The following is a 19,933-nucleotide window of genomic DNA, read 5'->3' as shown; positions in this document are numbered from 1 at the left end:
CTGTAGAATGAGAGAGAGTGAGGGACAGAAGATATGGGGGACATTTTTGGTGTGCATGTGTTTGTGTTTCTCCTTACCTCCTCTTTCTCTGGGCTGTTCCTAGACTCCACCTCCACCTGTAGTGAGATGGTCTCTCCAATGCTCTTCCTCTTGGACAGACGGTCCTCGTCTAGAGAGAGCACAACAATTTATCTGAACAATGACCCACGATGAGTACAATGGCTTGGGAATAAAGGGGCAATCTGGGATTCAATCGACAACAAAGTGGTCACCCAGTGACAAAGGTACAGTACACACTATTAACTCAGGTGCATTGTAGAAGAGGTGCAATTCACCTCTTTTCTATTTCCATTCACTCTACAGGCATGGATCAAAACACAGGCTGCGTGCATCGCTGTTCCAAAGGTTAACCATTTCAGTTGGATTACTCCTCATCACCCCTCCTTATTGAAGCTACTGATCTTAGTAAGAGTTGAGCACATGTTCTCGTGCATGTTGAAAGGTGTGTGTTACCTGTGAACTGTGGGATGTAGGGTGTGGCCAGCCTGTCTGTGTTGTAGCCGCTGCCCCCCAGGACTTCTGTGATCTTAGACTGCTGGAACAGAACATCCCCCTCCAACTTCTCCAGAGAGGCAGGGAGCCTGGAGACGGGAAAGAAGAGACGGAGAGCACAGAGACCGAAGACAAACGGTAAGAGAGATGGGGAGAAGAGAGATGAAAGAAGAGGGGGACAGGACGGCGACAGAAGACATGGAAAGACAAAAGGAAGATCAGAGAAGGACTAAACGGGAGGAGACGTCTCCATTTACTCCAGATCTTATTTACTCCACATCTTAAAAGACTGGAGAGATGAAGTATGAAAGCAATATATGAAAGCAATATATGGAGGAAAGTAACCCTGCATCCATAAGCTGCACCGCTTTCATCTGTAGAGTTCACAAAAGCCTTGAGGAAGTTCACAGAGCGACAAACAGCAAAGAGCACACAGATACACACACACACACAGAACTTAGAACAGCTCTCTTTAAATGTGTCACTAAAAGGATTTTCGGGTTGAGACGAAAAGGAAGGAAGGTCTGTTAAAAGCTGTGTTGACTGTGGCTGAATACTTAAAAAATCATAAGTGAAATGTCTTTCTAATGGAAAGAACACAAGAGGGCTGTGGGAAGAGCAAGAACCCAGACTACTACTCCTATTCACTGAGTAGTGCTGAGCGATTAGTGATTTGGGTTGAATGCTGTAACACAGAATAAAACGATGAATAAAAGTCCCATGATGGTAGTGACTGCCCATTACTACTTATCACTAATTAACCATCATTTATTCACATTACTTTACAAAAATATTTCAGTTGTAGTGTATATTACATTTGTTTTAATTGATTACTTTATTATTTCATTCCAAGTCTTTATCTCATATCTGTAGAGCTGTTGCCTATGCTGTCTGACAAAATCACAATTTTGTAGTTCTTCAAAGTAAATAAGGCATACTTTTATGATCATGTACTTTCAGGTAGATACCTCACGGAGCAACAGCTGCTCTCTATCGCCTCAAAATCGTACATTCTTCTGTTTCTTCCGTAGGAGCCATAAAAGAAACACAGATCAGACAAGTAGATGCACAATGGATTATGCTCATTGTAGTTAATTATCACATTTATGCGATAAACTATGTAGAATATTGGCCTGTTGGAAACTCCCATCGCACAGTTCAGGCTGGATCTGATTTATCTCTAGAGAAACTGTGCAATGTGTGAATTAAGCTTGCAGAAAAAAAGAGAACGAAATGGAATTCAAAATAATTTAACCAATGTCGGTCAATTAGTTGTTTAAATTAGATTTTTTTAAAAATAACATTTTGGTTAATTGCTCAGAACTACCACTGAGACCCATAGTAAGAGCTAGAGACCTATAATACACTGCTCCAAAAAATAAAGGGAACACTTAAACAACACAATGTAACTCCAAGTCAATCACACTTCTGTGAAATCAAACTGTCCACTTAGGAAGCAACACTGATTGACAATAAATTTCACATGCTGTTGTGCAAATGGAATAGACAACAGGTGGAAATTATAGGCAATTAGCAAGACACCCCCAATAAAGGAGTGGTTCTGCAGGTGGGGACCACAGACCACTTCTCAATTCCTATGCTTCCTGGCTGATGTTTTGGTCACTTTTGAATGCTGGCGGTGCTTTCACTCTAGTGGTAGCATGAGACGGAGTCTACAACCCACACAAGTGGCTCAGGAAGTGCAGCTCATCCAGGATGGCACATCAATGCGAGCTGTGGCAAGAAGGTTTGCTGTGTCTGTCAGCGTAGTGTCCAGAGCATGGAGGCGCTACCAGGAGACAGGCCAGTACATCAGGAGACGTGGAGGAGGCCGTAGGAGGGCAACAACCCAGCAGCAGGACCGCTACCTCCGCCTTTGTGCAAGGAGGAGCAGGAGGAGCACTGCCAGAGCCCTGCAAAATGACCTCCAGCAGGCCACAAATGTGCATGTGTCTGCTCAAACGGTCAGAAACAGACTCCATGAGGGTGGTATGAGGGCCCGACGTCCACAGGTGGGGGTTCTGCTTACAGCCCAACACCGTGCAGGACGTTTGGCATTTGCCAGAGAACACCAAGATTGGCAAATTCGCCACTGGCGCCCTGTGCTCTTCACAGATGAAAGCAGGTTCATACTGAGTCTGGAGACGCCGTGGAGAACGTTCTGCTGCCTGCAACATCCTCCAGCATGACCGGTTTGGCGGTGGGTCAATCATGGTGTGGGGTGGCATTTCTTTGGGGGGCCGCACAGCTCTTCATGTGCTCGCCAGAGGTAGCCTGACTGCCATTAGGTACCGAGATGAGATCCTCAGACCCCTTGTGAGACCATATGCTGGTGCGGTTGGCCCTGGGTTCCTCCTAATGCAAGACAATGCTAGACCTCATGTGGCTGGAGTGTGTCAGCAGTTCCTGCAAGAGGAAGGCATTGATGCTATGGACTGGCCCGCCCGTTCCCCAGACCTGAATCCAATTGAGCACATCTGGGACATCATGTCTCGCTCCATCCACCAACGCCACGTTGCACCACAGACTGTCCAGGAGTTGGCGGATGCTTTAGTCCAGGTCTGGGAGGAGATCCCTCAGGAGACCATCCGCCACCTCATCAGGAGCATGCCCAGGTGTTGTAGGGAGATCATACAGGCACGTGGAGGCCACACACACTACTGAGCCTCATTTTGACTTGTTTTAAGGACATTACATCAAAGTTGGATCAGCCTGTAGTGTGGTTTTCCACTTTAATTTTGAGTGTGACTCCAAATCCAGACCTCCATGGGTTGATAAATTGGATTTCCATTTATTATTTTTGTGTGATTTTGTTGTCAGCACTTTCAACTATGTAAAGAAAAAAGTATTTAATAAGATTATTTCTTTCATTCAGATCTAGGATGTGTTGTTTAAGTGTTCCCTTTATTTTTTTGAGCAGTATATAATAACATACAGTGCCTTCAGAAAGTATTCATACCCCTTGACTTATTCCACATTTTGTCGATTTAAAAAAAATCATAATAATTCTCACCCAAAACATATTTATTTTTTGGCAAATTTATTGAAAATTAAATGCAGAAATATATAATCTACATAAGTAGTCACACCCATGAGTCAATACTTTGTAGAAGCACCTTTGGCAGTGATTACAGCTATGAGTCTTTCTGGGTAAATCTCTAAGAGCTTTGCACACCTGGATTGTACAATATTTGCACACTATTCTTAAAAAAAAATCCTAAAGCAATTTTCAAGTCTTGCCATAGATTTTCAAGCCAATTTAAGTCAAAACTAACTAGGTCACTCAGGAACATTCAATATTGTCTTGGTAAGCATATCCATTGTATATTTGGCCTTGTGTTTTAGGTTATTGTCCTGCTGAAAGGTGAATTTGTCTCTCAGTGTCTGTTGGAAAGCAGACAACCAGGTTTTCGTCTAGGATGTTGCCTAGATGTCCACCACCATGCTTGACTAGTACTCAGTGTTGTGTTGTTTGCCCCAAACATTACACTTTGTATTCAGGAAATGAAGTCCATTTCTTTGCCACATTTTCTGCAGTTTTACTTTAGTGCCTTTTTGCAAACAGAATGCATGTTCTGGAATATATTTTTTCTTAGCTTCCTTCTTTTCACTCTGTCATTTAGGTTAGTATTGTGGAGTAACTACAATGTTGATGATCCATCCTCAGTTTTCTCCTATCACAACCATTAAACTCTAACTGTTTTAAAGTCACCATTTGCCTAAAGGTGAAATCCCTGAGCGGTTTCCTTCCTATGAGGCAACTGAGTCAGGAAGGACGCCTATATCTTCATAGAGTCTGGGTGTATTGATACACCATCCAAAGTGTAATTACTAACTTGACCATACTCAAAGGGATATTCAATGTCTGCTTTCAGATTTGCCATAACAAAAGGGGTTGAAAACTTGACTAAGAACATTTCAGTTTTACATTTTTATTAATTTGTAAACATTTCTAAAAACATATTCCACTTTGACATTATGGGGTGTTGTGTGTATGCCAGTGATACAAAATCGCAATTTAAACCATTCAAAATTCAGGCTGTAACAAAACAAAATGTGTGAAAAGTCGTAGGGTGTGAATACTTTCTGAAGGCACTGTAGACGTAAAGGAATCACTAATCACACAAAATAAATAATAAACTTCACAAATGACTGTCAACGCAACAAATGTGAGCAAGAAAAAGGAGCTAATCGTAGACTACAGGAAAAGGAGGACCGAACACGCCCCCATTCACATTGACGGGGCTGTAGTGGAGCGGGTCGAGAGCTTCAAGTTCCTTGGTGTCCACATCACCAACAAACTATGATGGTCCAAACACACTAAGACAGTCGTGAAGAGGGCGTGACAATGCCTATTCCCCCTCAGGAGACTGAAAAGATTTGGCATGTGTCCCCAGATCCTCAAAAAGTTCTACAGTTGCACCATCGAGAGTCTCCTAACCAGGTTGCATCACCGCTTGGCATCCGTAAGGTGTTACAGAGGATAGTGCGTATGGTCCAGTACATCACTGGGTCCAAGCTTCCTGCCATCCAGGACCTTTACACTAGGCAGTGTCAGAGGAAGGCCAAAAAAAATTGTCAAAGCCTCCAGCCGCCCAAGTCATAGACTGTTCACTCTGCTACCGCAAGGCAGGTGGTACCGGAGCGCCAAGACTAGGTCCAAAAGGCTCCTTAACAGATTCAACCCCCGAAGCCATAAGACTGCTGAACAGTTAATCAAATGACTACCCAAACTATTTGCATTGATCCCCACACATTTTGTTTTTGTACACTGCAGCTACTCACTGTTTATTATCTATGCATAGTCACTTGTACCCTACCTACATGTACATATTATCGAGTAACCTGTACCACTGCACATTGACTCGGTACCCCCTGTTTATAGCCTCGTTATGGTTATTTTATTGTGTTACTTTTTTTTTTACTTTCGTTTATTTAGTAATTTTCATAACTCTTATTTTCTTAACTGCATTGTTGGTTAAGGGCTTGTAAGTAAGTAATTCAAGGTAAGTTCTACCTGTTGTATTTGGCGCATGTGAAAAATACAATTTGATTTGAAAATAACTAGGGCTTTACAATGATGGTGAAAACTAGGGAGAAATTGTGTGTTTAAGTGGGTTAAAATCTTCCTAGAAGTTACACAGGGTGCAATATTGGGGAAACATTTCTACTTAAAATATCAAAGGGACGCAAAAGGCACTCTTAGTAGAACAAACCATACCTACATGTACAAAAATATAAACACAACATGTGCTGGTCCCATGTTTCATGAGCTGAAATAAAAGATCCCAGAAATGTTCTATATGCAAAGAAAGCTTATTTCTCGTAGATTTTGGGCACAAATTTGTTTATATCCCTGTTAGTGAGCATTTCTCCTTTGCCAAGATAATCCATCCACCTGACAGGTGTGGCATATGAAGAAGCTGATTAAAAGGCAGGATAATTACACAGGTGCACCTTGTACTGTGGACAATAAAAGGCCACTCTAAAAATGTGCAGTTTTGTCACACAACACAATGCCACAGATGTCTCAAGTTTCGAGGGAGCGTGCAATTGGCATGCGAACTGCAGGAATGTCCACCAGAGCTGTTGCCAGAGAATTTCATGTTAATTTCCCTACTATAAGCCGCCTCCAATGTCATTTTAGAGAATTTGGCAGTACGTCCAACCGGCCTCACAACCGCAGACCACGTGTAACCACACAAGCCCAGGACCTCCACATCTGGCTTCTTCACCTGCGGGATCGTCTGAAACCAGCCACCCAGACAGCTGATGAAAAAGAGGACTTTTTATGTCTGTAATAAACCCCTTTTGTGGGGAAAAACTAATTCTGATTGGCTGGGCCTTGCTCCCCAGTGGGTGGTCCTATGCCCTCCCAGGCCCACCCATGGCAGCACCCCTGCCCAGTCATATGAAATACATAGATTAGGGCCTTATGCACACTCTTGGCATTCTCTCGGATTTGTTTTACACTTTTTTGGTTACTACATGATTCCATGTGTTATTTCATAGTGTTGATGTCTTCACTATTATTCTACAATGTAGAAAATAGTCAAAATAAAGAAAAACCTTTGAATGAGTAGGTGTGTCCAAATATATATATTATTACATATTTCTGCCGAGACGCGTTTTAATTGGATTGTCATTGACTCAATGACTGGAAGTCTATGGGAAAAGCTAGCATGTCATGGTGCAAACGCTATTACCAATGACTCCCCCCACTACCCTTGCTGTCAAAAAACCTAGGGGAAACACTGCTTTACCTATACCAATCTTAGCAAATACCAAAGTGATGTAAACCTACTTGGGGTTTTCAATGAAGACGTCCTCAGGGAGAAGGAAGGGTACCTCCTTCTGTCTCATCTCAATCACCTGGGAGGGAGTGAGCAACACACAAGTCATTCATTAGTGGAGATCTACATCTTCACATTGCAGCCAGAGAGTGGTCTGATGCACACAGGTACCTCGTGTATGTGCTGACAGAAGGTGGGGACGGTGGTGAGTTGACAGATGAGGTTGAGGTAGGCAGCAGAGAGGGCATGGACAGCACAGCGGTTATACACTGACAGAGACTCCTCATTGGTTTGAGCCAACTCCTACAGGAGAGAAAGAGATTACACTGATAACCTTGGTCCTGGGAGGCTTAAATGTGAGTGTGTGTGTGTGTGTGTGTGTGTGTGTGTGTGTGTGTGTGTGTGTGTGTGTAGTTACGAGTATATGTGTTTGTGTGTGTGTGTGTGAGTGTGTGTGTACCTGCAGGGCCAGGGCCAGTCTGATGAGGTCCACCACCACCTCTTCGTTGGCCAGTTCCATGCTGATGAGGGCCAGCAAGGTATAGAGCGTCTCAAAGTGCTGCGGACCACTGCTCTGCTCCTTACATGCCAAGTAGATGTGGCGGTACAACTGCTGTGCATGCTGGGAAATAGAGAAAGAGAGGAGAGTGATGCATGAGGGGGTGGCACACAGAGAGGAGAGTGAGGCAGGAGGGGTGGCACACAGATGGAGGGAGAGAGAGAGAGAGAGAGAGAGAGAGAGAGAGAGAGAGAGAGAGAGAGAGAGAGAGAGAGAGAGAGAGAGAGAGAGAGAGAGAGAGAGAGAGAGAGAGAGAGAGAGAGAGAGAGTGTGAGGAAGGTGGAGAGAGCAAGCTGGTGATAGAGAGGTTTACCTTCTTCATGAAAAGGTTGTCCTGTCGAGAGCACTTATCCACTTTCAGCTTGAGAACAGAGATATCTGATATAATGCTGTAGGAGGAGACAGGAGACTAGCATTATTATATGGACAGATACAGAGAGAGTGAAAGCATAGCGCAGTGCTTCTGTAAGGACACGTCAAGAAGACAAGATGCCTCAAAATGACAAGTGCAAGCCTGAGGAAAGAATGATAGTGAGAGAGAGAGAGAAGGGATGACTGAATCAAAGAGAGACAAAAGCCTGACAGTGAGAGTGAAAGATAAGGACAGAGGGATAGAGAGAAGGTCTGTCTGAGGGGCAGAAATAAAGACAGATTGGGGGGAAGCGAATGAGAGAAAAAGTGAAAGAGTCACACAACGAAAAGCTTGGCCTGAGGAGTGTTCTGACCTGATGCTGGAGAACTTGGGTGTGTTGTCGTGTCTGTCTATAACACTGAGGAGGATGGTGAGCACCAGCAGTCTGACCTCCGGGTCCTCCATCAGGGAGAAGGACAGCAGCGGCTCCAGGAACGAGTTGGGCAGCGCCGTCAGCATGTTGGTGGTCTGGAACCCTGTCGTCACCTGGGGGAGAGGGAGGAGAGAGCGTGGGCAGGGGAGGGACGAGGAGGATGTGGTAATGGAGGAAGAAAGATTTAAAGAAAGAGGAAGATTGAGTTTGGTGACTACTGAGAAGTCTCTAATGTTAATGTCTCACCTGAACCAGTGACTTCAGCAGCATGATCTGGATCATCCTGATCCCTTCACAACCCCTTCAAATAAAACAAGTTGTCAGGAAAGTGTGAGTGTGTGTGTGTGTGTGTGTGTGTGTGTGTGAGTGTGTGTGTGTGTGTCCTCACCCTGAGCCTGCGTTGGTGAGTGCGGGGTGTACCCCTGGTACAGGAATCTTGCCCATGATGAAGAGCATGACCTCGGAGCGCTGGTATGTAGGGAGGGTGTTCGCAAACGACCCTGGAGAGATACAAACAGTTCAAATGAAAGTCAATCTTTTGGTAGTTATATATCTTGAAAACTTGACTGCTGACATGCAAAACATTTTGGGACTATATCAGCAATGGACTAATGAAACAAATACCAAAAATTGTTTTTGGGTGGAATTTTAAGCAGACTGGCTGCAAATCTAGTGTGTGTGTGGACAATCGCACACACTGACCAATGGTCCTGATGACGGCTTCCTGTAGCTGTCTCTCCTCATGGGTTTTGATGATCTTGATGCCAATGTTTCCGCTGGCGTCGTAGGAGCCGGTCAGCTCGTAGTCCACACTGAGACGCAGCTGCCTTAGCAGAGTGTTAAACACCTCCAACACAGTGGGGCCTGACACACACACACACACACACACTTCATTAGAGAAAGAACCCCCTACTTCAGTAGATAGACACTTTCAATGATAACACACCTCTCTCTGGTGGACAGATTATAATACTGAATGAAGTGTGAAGAAATGTGATCTGGACACGCAAGCCAGGACAAGGTGTGTGTGTGTGTGTGTGTGTGTGTGTGTGTGGCAGACCTCTTTTTACCCACCTACAGAGCCACTGGAAGCAATGGCTGCAGCCTCCAGGAGGACCTCCACTATCCCAGCACGCACTGTGGCTGAATTCTTACTGTTGGCATCCAGGTGACCTAGCAGCTGCTGGATGACCAGGTGAGAGTGCTGTGACTGAAAGAGAGGGAGAGAGGGAGAGAAAGTTAGAGGGAGCGAGAAGGAGCAAAACAGGGCAAAAGAGGGAGAGAGAGAGAATTAATTTCAAACTACTATTGGGTCAATATAAAAACCACCGTACATCAAAGCAACACAGAGAGTGGGAGTGAGAAGTAATAAGGATTTCTGTTGAATTGGGGTGAAAGTATGAGGTTGTTCTGAGAGATGGGGTAACAGATCCCCAGGTAACAGCTGCCAGAGAGGGAGGGAGGGCGGGGAGAGAGGGGGCGGGAGGAAGAAAGGAACGGAGAGAGTGAGGAAGAGGGAGTAGAGGTGACTCACCTGGATAGAGTACATGATGATCTTAAAGCAGCGGACTGCAAAGGTCTTCCCCTCCCACAGAGAGTGGTTATCTAAGTGCCTGGAGTGAGAGAACGAGCGTGAGAGACAGAGAAGAGACAGAAAGAGTAAACCTGAAAGTTACAAAGTACAGACAAGAGAAAGACAGACAGAGAGAGCGAGAGAACTGGCTGATGACAGAATTCCCCACAGAACCATGCTGCATCTTAGTCACAATGTGACAGCGATACACAGCACTAGTCCACTAATACACAGCACTAGTCCACAGCACTAGTCCACCAATACACAGCACTAGTCCACAGCAGTAGTCTACCAATACACAGCACTAGTCCACTAATACACAGCACTAGTCCACCAATACACAGCACTAGTCCACAGCAGTAGTCTACCAATACACAGCACTAGTCCACTAATACACAGCACTAGTCCACAGCACTAGTCCACTAGTCCACAGCACTAGTCCACTAATACACAGCACTAGTCCACAGCACTAGTCCACTAATACACAGCACTAGTCCACAGCAGTAGTCCACCAATACACAGCACTAGTCCACTAATACACAGCACTAGTCCACAGCACTAGTCCACCAATACACAGCACTAGTCCACTAGTCCACAGCACTAGTCCACAGCAGTAGTCCACCAATACACAGCACTAGTCCACTAGTCCACAGAACTAGTCCACCAATACACAGCACTAGTCCACTAGTCCACCAATACACAGCACTAGTCCACAGCAGTAGTCCACCAATACACAGCACTAGTCCACTAGTCCACAGAACTAGTCCACCAACGGCCAGCGCTAGTCCACCAACGGCCCAGCGCTAGTCCACCAACGGCCCAGCGCTAGTCCACCAACGGCCCAGCGCTAGTCCACCAACGGCCCAGCGCTAGTCCACCAACGGCCCAGCGCTAGTCCACCAACGGCCCAGCGCTAGTCCACCAACGGCCAGCGCTAGTCCACCAACGGCCAGCGCTAGTCCACCAACGCCCAGCGCTAGTCCACCAACGGCCCAGCGCTAGTCCACCAACGGCCCAGCGCTAGTCCACCAACGGCCCAGCGCTAGTCCACCAACGGCCCAGCGCTAGTCCACCAACGGCCCAGCGCTAGTCCACCAACGGCCCAGCGCTAGTCCACCAACGGCCAGCGCTAGTCCACCAACGTGCAGCGCTAGTCCACCAACGCGCAGCCCTAGTCCACTAATACCCTGCACTAGTCCACTAAGTCACACCACTAGTGCACTAATCCGCAGCACTAGTCCACCAACGTGAAGCACTAGTCCACAGCTCTAGTCCACAGCTCTAGTGCACTAATCCGCAGCACTAGTCCACCAACGGCCCAGCACTAGTCCACCAACGGCCCAGCACTAGTCCACCAACGGCGCAGCACTAGTCCACGTACGGCGCAGCACTAGTCCACGTACGGCGCAGCACTAGTCCACGTACGGCGCAGCACTAGTCCACGTACGGCGCAGCACTAGTCCACCAACGGCGCAGCACTAGTCCACCAATGGCCATCACTAGTCCACCAACGGCGCAGCACTAGTCCACCAACGCACAGCACTAGTCCACCAACGGCCATCACTAGTCCACCAACGCGCAGCACTAGTCCACAGCTCTAGTCCACAACTCTAGTCCACAAGTCCACAGCACTAGTCCACAAGTCCACAGCACTAGTCTACAGCACTAGTCTACAGCCCTAGTCCACTAGTCCACAGCCCTAGTCCACAGCCCTAGTCCACTAGTCCACAGCCCTAGTCCACAGCCCTAGTCCACTAGTCCACAGCACTAGTCCACAGCCCTAGTCCACTAGTCCACAGCCCTAGTCCACTAGTCCACAGCACTAGTCCACTAAAACAGAGGGGACCAGGTCTTACATGAGTACTGGTGTGACAGCGTTCTTGATGTTGCCGTAGGCGGCCCGTCCCAGCAGCTCTCTGAAACAGCGCTCCGTCAGCTCTGCCGGACTCTCCTTTTCTTTCTCCGACGCCTGCAGGGGAGAGGGGGAGCGGCTGGAGAGACCGAGAGAGAGGAAGGGAGGGTGAAAAGAAGAAGGTGAGAGAGAGACCGAGAGTGAAGAAGGTAGGACGAATGACGGAGAGAGGTAGAGAGAGGAGGCAGGGAGAGGAATAAGAGAGGAGCAGAAATATATTTGAGTCAACGAAAACACTTTCACACGCTTTCGACACATAAAAATCACTCAAACAAGGGTGTTGTGTCCTTGCTGGCGTATAGCTGCCTGAGGCACTTTTCCATCTCTGTTGCTGTTTGTAAATGAGGACAGAGTGTTTGTGGTGACTGCACTTGAAGTGGTGAGTGTGTACGTGTGCGCGTGTGTGTACACGTGAATGTGAAAGAGCGAGTGTGTGTGTGAGCATAACGTGTTAATGTGCTTGTGTGCATGTGCAACAGTATGTTTGTATAATTTGCATTGAAGCCCTCTTCTCCCTCGGGCCCAGGATTTCCTTTTTCTTATACATAGTTAAAGCGTTCTCCTCAGCTGAGCGGAACTCTTCTCTGTTCTACTCTCTACCACGCCTGGCATCGGGTGGTCCTCCAATAACATAATTTATTAACCACACACGCCTTTCTTCTCGCCCCCCCACCACCAGCGCCACTGAAGAAGAGGTCATGGGACTTCCCGTCTCTGTATGGGTCCCGTCTCTGTAGAACTCCCTCATTAGCAGCCATGCTCTTACTGTAAACGCCCCAGAAAAGATTAAATATCAAACATACACTTGGAAATGATTCAAAACCAAATCTGCCACAACACATGGATAGCAGTATTTTCATCTATTCAATATGTGGGTAATGCTGTATGAAGGTAGAGAAAAGAAAATGATATGTTCCTCACCATTAATGAACCGATGGATACACCAAGAGAAGGTACACAGCAGATTGGTATCAGCGACCTTTCAATAAGCCTAGCATTTCCTTAACAACAAGTTAAAAACAATCAGTGAGTGACGAGATAAATGTCTCTAATTATGTCCTCACGTTTACCTGTATTTATTTATTCATTCTGCAAGTCTGCTGAGAGGAAAATCTCTTTCTTGTGGGAGACCTATTTTCCAGCCTTACAATAAATGAAGATTTCTAGTTTGAATGTTCTTTGAATTACATGATCAAAGGAAGACATAACCACATTGTAGAAGTGAATTAGCTAGTGTGCAAGCCCCTGCAGCCCTACTAGAGCTGGCCGATAAGGACAAAAAAAGATATCACAATAAACTGACAGAATTTTTAAGATACTGAAAAATTGAACGATAAATGTATAACATGAAATGTGCACCGGTAGCTTTTTTATATTACCCTTAAAACTACTACTACTGGCTACTTTGAATGATGTGCTTTCAATTGTCCTGTTAGCAATAGTCCATATGAGCAGACTTCTTTCCTTTCTAACGTCACAGTCCTCTAATAAAGGCTACACAGACGACGCAATCGCTAGTGCGCTCCAAACTGCTCTTTCCCACCGGGACAAAAGGAACACCTACATGCTCAGCGTTCAACACCATAGTGCCCTCCAAGCTCATCACTAAGCTAAGGACCCTGGGATTAAACACCTCCCTCTGCAACTGGTTACTGGACTTCCTGACTGGCCGCCCCCAGGTGGTGAGGGTAGGCAACAACACATCCGCCACGCTGACCCTCAACATGGGAGCCCCTCAGGGGTGCGTGCTTAGCCTGTACTCCCTGTTCACCCACGACTGCGTGGCCGCACACAACTCCAACACCATCATTAAGTTTGCTGATGACGCGACGGTGGTTGGCCTGATCACAGACGAAACAGCCTACAGGGAGGAGGTCAGTGACCTGGCATTGTGGTGCCATGACAACAACCTCTCCCTCAACATCAGCAAGACAAAAGAGCTGATGGTGGACTACAGAAACTGGAGGGCCGAGCACGCCCCCATTCACAGAGCTGTAGTGGAGACGGTCGAGAGCTTCATGTTCCTCGGTGTCCACATCACTAAAGACCTATCATGGTGCAAACACACCAACAAAGTCGTGAAGAGAGCACGACAACGCCTCAGGAGGCGGAGAAGGTTCGGCATGGGTCCTCAGATCCTCATAAAGTTCTACAGCTGCACCATTGAGAGCATCTTGACTGGCTGCATCAACGCTTGGTAAGGCAACTGCTCGGCATTCGACCACAAGGCGCTACAGAGGGTAGTGCGTACGGCCCAGTACATCACTGGGACCGAGCACCCTGCCATCCAGGACCTCTACACCAGGCTGTGCCAGAGAAAGGCCCTAAAATGGTAAAAGACTCCAGCCACCCAAGTCACAGTCTGTTCTCTCTGCTAGCACCAGAAGCCATGAGACTGCTAAATGGCTACAGGGACTTTCTGCTTTTCACCCCCTACCTACATGGACAATCAATCAATCAATCAATCAATCACCTAACCAAACCTACATATTATCTCAATCAATCACCCCAACTACCTCATACCCCAGTACACCCGTTCAGTACCGGTACTCCTTGTATATAGCCTCGTTATTGTGTTACTATTTTCTTTTGATCTATTTGTAAAAAAATATATATTTAACTGCATTGCTGGGAAAGGGCTCGCAAGTAAATATTTCACGGTAAAGTCTACAGTTGTTGTATTCAGTGCATGTGACAAATACAATTCAATTGTATTTATCATGATGATCAATATCAGTAAAATGCCTGCGATAAACAGTCGGTTCTGTCGGTATTGATCATTTTTGGTTTATAGTCCAAGCTCTAAGACCTACTGCTGTTGTCTGTGGCCAGTAATAATAGTTATTAGCCAGTATCATAGTCCCAGTACTGCTGTTGTCTGTGGCCAGTAATAATAGTTATTAGCCAGTATCATAGTCCCAGTACTGCTGTTGTCGTCTGTGGCCAGTAATAATAGTTATTAGCCAGTATCATAGTCCCAGTACTGCTGTTGTCGTCTGTGGCCAGTAATAATAGTTATTAGCCAGTATCATAGTCCCAGTACTGCTGTTGTTGTCTGTGGCCAGTGATAATGTGGAGAGTTCAGCAGGAGAGCTATAGGAGGACACAGCAGGACCAGACAGGGGACTGACTGATCTACTGAGGCCTAAGGAACAGAAGGAGATGGCCTAGGCTCTTTGTAGGTAAACTGTTTGCTCCATCTTTCCTTTGCTGACTATCTTTCATTCTTTTCCCAAAAAATCTGAGGCTCTCTCTCTCTCAATTCAATTTCAATTTAAGGGGCTTTATTGGCATGGGAAACATGTTTACACTGCCAAAGCAAGTGAAATAAATAAACAAAAGTGAAATAAACAATACAATTTAACAGCAAACATTACACTCACAAAAGTTCCAAAAGAATAAAAACATTTCAAATGTTATGTCTATATACAGTGTTGTAATGATGTGAAAAAAGGGAAAATAAATCAACATAAATATAGGTCTCGCTCTCTCTCTCTCTCTCTCTCTCTCTCTCTCTCTCTCTGATTTATTGGCGTCAGTGTGATTCAGTGCATGTGGAGACCTGCCAAAAACTGGATGGAGGCTGTCTGGCTCTACACTACCCTCTCCATCCCCCTCTCCCTCTCCCAGCATCTCTGCCACATTGCCCCCTCTTTCCTCTCCAGGACTCATTTGCTCCGTCAGTATTGAAGATGTATTTAATTATTTGTCTCCATCTTTCTTAATCACTTTGAGTCAATCATTACCTACCTCTGCATTTCTCTCATCTTTTCTTCCGCCATTCCTCTCCCTCCCCATCTCTTCATCCCTCCATCTCTCCCCCCTCCCACGTTCACTCTGTTTGTCCTTGGATGCAGTGCTGAAGACATGGCCTTGAGGTTAACTGGACTGTCAGTGACATCAATCACAGATGAGTGGATAACAGCTGGCTGGCAGTGTCAACACAAACACCACCTGACCTGGACTAGCACGCATGCGCAACCACCCACCCACAGCTACAATGACCCCTCCACAGCAACTCCACCCTCTAGTCCTTGTAGGCCTGGACTTTCAAACCTCTCGTTCCCAACATGGATGGGCTATTTGAACATATACATATGTCTTCCTGTCAGCCTGTCACTTCTCTACAACCTCTCAAGGACCTCTTCGTAGTTTTCTAATATAATTAACTACCAAGGAAACTGTTACTAATGACCCGGCCTCTGACAGCTAGCCTCTTGATAACCCCTTACCTCTCAGTGCCCTCTCCACTCTGCAGGTTGAAGAGCAGTGAGGGGACGATCTTGTCCATGTGCTGGGGGTCCCAGATGTTAGACTGTAGGTCATCATTCACCGTCTTCCTCACAACCCCCTGCAGACCATTTATCCCAGCCATACGGATCCTATAGAGAAGAGAAAGGGGACAAATTAATGAATCAACCAACCAAGTAGTCAGTCTCTTGATATTAATCGAGGATCCTTTAATCTTAAAATCACTCTCCCCATCAGGAAAATTTGTAAGAAAGTAATCAAGTATAAGACAATACAGGTACATAGATCAATATCTACAACAAGGCTGATCCCATTTAGTCGACTGGTCGATTGTTCGGTCGATATGCTGTTGGTCAACCGAGATTCCTTTAGTCAAGCAGTTTTTCATGGCACACGAGACACCGGTCTGATTCACTCCCTTCTCAGTGGACTAATCCATTGAGGCCGCGAGGATGACATGGTCCAAGAAGAAGAGGAGTTGACCGTTCTCATTGTCGGAGTGGACACGTTGTTTGCGGAGCTCAGAACCTATGCTACACTTGTGAGAAACAAGATTAGGATTATTTCATTCCATTTATGAGCTTTGTCAATTTATTCATTGTCCTTTGTTTGGAGCGCTCCTGTCAATGTTGAGTACATTTACATTTTAGTCATTTAGAAGGCGCTCTTATCCAGAGCGACTGACAATAGTGAGTGCGCACTTTTTTTTTTTTGTACTTTTTCATACCGTAACGACAAGCACCTGATTACACATATAGAAGTATGCCTAGGCAACATGGCCTGTGCACAAATGTAAGTATATACATTTGCTCATTTGGGGATGTCTGATAGTATTTCTGATTGTCTTAACTCACCACCACTAAATCAGTTGTGGAGCTTCTCAAAGTAATTTTTTCATCACCTCAATTAGTAAGTAAACAAACTGTTTTTAGAATGGCAATAGTTCCTCTAGGGCTGACCCCATCTGGTTGATTGTTTGGTTGATAGGCTGTTGGTCGGCCGAGATCTCTTTAGTCAGTCGAGCAGTAGCAAAAAATTATAATAATAATCATCACGGTGTACAAGAAACCTGTCTGATTCGTGCATGTCTGAGTGGACTGATCCATTGTTGAGGCTGTGGGGATAGCACAGTCCATCAGTCTAAGAAACCATGGGTGGGCCTGGGAGGGCACAGGCCCACCCACTTGAGAACCAGGTCCACCCACTGGGTAGCAGGCCCAGCCATTCAGAATTCGTTTTTACCCACAAAAGGGCTTCATTACAGAGAAAAATAATACTCAATTTCATCAGCTGTCCAGGTGATTGGTCTCAGATGATCCCGCAGGTGAAGAAGCTGGATGTGGAGGTCCTGGGCTGGTTTGGTTACACGTGGTCTGCGGTTGTGAGGCCGGTTGGACATACTGCCAAATTCTTGGCTTAAGGTAGAGAAATTAACATTAAATTCTCTAGCAACAGCTCTGGTGAACATTCCTGTAGTCAGCATGCCTGTAGTTAGCATGCCAATTGCACGCTCCCTCAAAATGTAGGCATCTGTGGCATTGTGTTGTGACAAAACTGCACATTTAAGAGTGGTCTTTTATTGTCCCCAGCACAAGGGGCACCTGTGTAATAATAATGCTATTCAGCTTCTTGATACCCCACCCTGTTCAGGTGGATGGATTATCTTGGCAAAGGATAAATGCTCACTAACAGGTCTGCACAGCGCAACTCAAACCAGAGCAAATCGGATTTATTTTTCTCCACATCTCCAGATTCATACCGCAAGCTCTGAACATTTTTTTACTTCACCTGGATCACCGCAGCTAGCTAGCTGCTATTCGAGTGGCCCCTCCTGGCTAACGTCACTGTCCCGAAGCAAGAACCAATTGGCCTGGAGCTAGCCTTGCTAGGCCCATCTCCCGGCTAGCCAAAGAGGTCCATCAGCCACTACTTGGGCTACAATACCTCTTTTTGCCAACTGGCTTGGACCCCAGCCGACTCATCACGACTGGACCACCGACATGATTCGCCCAATGGGGTTTTTCTCAACTGGCTCCGCCGTCGCTTCGTCCCCTGAAATCCCATCCACTAGCATGCTAGCCACGGACTGCTAGCTGTCCAGAGCACATCGGACAAATTCTTTGGCCACTATACCTATTCTGCCAATTGGCCTGGTTTACCACACGTCTGCCGACGTAACAGCACGAGGGGGCCACAACAGACTTTCTTCCGTCGCGACGTCCCTCTAAGGCCCTTCTGTTAGCTTGCTAAACCCGGCCCACAAGCTGCCTGAAGCCACTCACTGGACTCCTAGGAGCAGTCGGCTATGCATGCCTCTCACTAACGTCAATATGCCTTGTCCATTGCTGTTTTGGTTAGTATTTATTGCCTTATTTCACTGTAGAACCTCTAGCCCTGCTCAATACGCCTTATTTAACACTTTAGTTCCACCTACCACACATGCAGTGACATCACCTGGTTTAAATGATATTTCTAGGGATAATAGCTATTTTATCGTCACTCTATACAGGTTTACCCTCACTGTATCCACATCCTACCATACCTTTGTCTGTACATTATGGCTTGAATCCTTCCTACCGTGCCCAGAAATCTGCTCCTTTTACTCTCTGTTCTGAACATACTAGACGACCAGTTATTTTAGCCTTTAGCCGTACCCTTATCCTACTCCTCCTCTGTTCCTCTGGTGATGTGGAGGTTAATCCAGGCCATGTCTGAATCCTGGCTCAGGAAGACTACCAAAATGTCCATCCCTAACAATAACATTTTCCGACAAGATAGAACTGCCAAAGTGGGCGGTGTTGCAATCTACTGCAGAGATAGCCTGCAGAGTTCTGTCTTACTATCCAGGTCTGTACCCAAACAATTCAAGCTTCTACTTTTAAAAATCCACCTTTCCAGAAACAAGTCTCTCACCGTTGCTATAGACCACCCTCTGCCGCCAGCTGTGCCCTGGATACCATATGTGAACTGATTGCCCCCCATCTATCTTCAGAGCTCGTGCTGCTAGGTGACCTAAACTGGGACATACTTAACACCCCGGCCATCCTACAATCTAAGCTTGATGCCCTCAATCTCTCACAAATTATCAATGAACCCACCAGGTACAACCCCAAATCCGTAAACACGTGCACCCTCATAGACATCATCCTAACCAACTTGCCCTCCAAATATACCTCTGCTGTTTTCAACCAAGATCACAGCGATCCCTGCCTCATTGCCTGCATCCGTAACGGGTCAGCGGTCAAAAGACCACCCCTCATCACTGTCAAAACGCTCCCTAAAACACTTCAGCGAGCAGGCCTTCCTAATCGACCTGGCCCGGGTATCCTGGAAGGATATTGACCTCATCCCGTCAGTAGAGGATGCCTGGTCATTCCTTAAAAGTGCCTTCCTCACCATCTTAAATAAGCATGCCCCTTTCAAAAAAAATGTATACCAGGAACAGATATAGCCCTTGGTTCTCTCCAGATCTGACCGCCCTTGACCAGCACAAAAACATCCTGTGGCATTCTGCATTAGCATCGAATAGCCCCCATGATATGCAACTTTTCAGGGAAGTTAGGAACAAATATACACAGGCAGTTAGGAAAGCTAAGGCTAGCTTTTTCAAAGCAGAAATGTGCATCCTGTAGCACAAACTCAAAAAAGTTCTGGGACACTGTAAAGTCCATGGAGAATAAGAGCACCTTCTCCCAGCTGCCCACTGCACTGAGGCTAAAAAACACTCACCACCGATAAATCCACTATAATTGAGAATTTCAATAAGCATTTTTCTACGGCTGGCCATGCTTTCCACCTGGCTACCCTACCCCGGTCAACAGCCCTGCACTCCCCACAGCAACTCGCCCAAGCCTCCCCCATTTCTCCTTCACCCAAATCCAGATAGCTGATGTTCTTAAAGAAAACCCGGACCCCTACAAATCAGCCGGGCTAGACAATCTGGACCCTCTCTTTCTAAAATTATCTGCCAAAATTGTTGCAACCCCTATTACTAGCCTGTTCAAACTC

General features: G+C 46.1%; 1 protein-coding gene across 3 annotated transcripts in view; it reads right to left on the bottom strand.

The window, feature by feature from the left end:
• LOC115187073 (protein EFR3 homolog B) overlaps positions 1–19,933 on the bottom strand; it is a 70,863-nt gene that overhangs the window by 8,994 nt on the left and 41,936 nt on the right. For all 3 annotated transcript variants that reach the window (XM_029746325.1, XM_029746310.1, XM_029746359.1), the window contains 14 exons: positions 15,907–16,056; positions 11,619–11,753; positions 9,724–9,802; positions 9,264–9,399; positions 8,892–9,053; positions 8,578–8,689; positions 8,436–8,490; positions 8,130–8,302; positions 7,718–7,793; positions 7,306–7,467; positions 7,017–7,148; positions 6,857–6,924; positions 514–641; positions 78–169 (listed from right to left, as the gene is read on the bottom strand). In XM_029746325.1, the coding sequence (XP_029602185.1) occupies positions 78–169; positions 514–641; positions 6,857–6,924; positions 7,017–7,148; positions 7,306–7,467; positions 7,718–7,793; positions 8,130–8,302; positions 8,436–8,490; positions 8,578–8,689; positions 8,892–9,053; positions 9,264–9,399; positions 9,724–9,802; positions 11,619–11,753; positions 15,907–16,056 (1,660 nt within the window). The remainder of the gene's footprint in view (positions 1–77; positions 170–513; positions 642–6,856; positions 6,925–7,016; positions 7,149–7,305; positions 7,468–7,717; positions 7,794–8,129; positions 8,303–8,435; positions 8,491–8,577; positions 8,690–8,891; positions 9,054–9,263; positions 9,400–9,723; positions 9,803–11,618; positions 11,754–15,906; positions 16,057–19,933) is intronic.

This window comes from Salmo trutta, chromosome 1 (genome assembly GCF_901001165.1).
Source record: "Salmo trutta chromosome 1, fSalTru1.1, whole genome shotgun sequence".
Lineage (NCBI taxonomy): Eukaryota > Metazoa > Chordata > Actinopteri > Salmoniformes > Salmonidae > Salmo > Salmo trutta.
The sequence above is the reverse complement of the archived record's forward strand: the minus strand, read 5'-3'. Positions and strand labels throughout refer to the sequence as shown.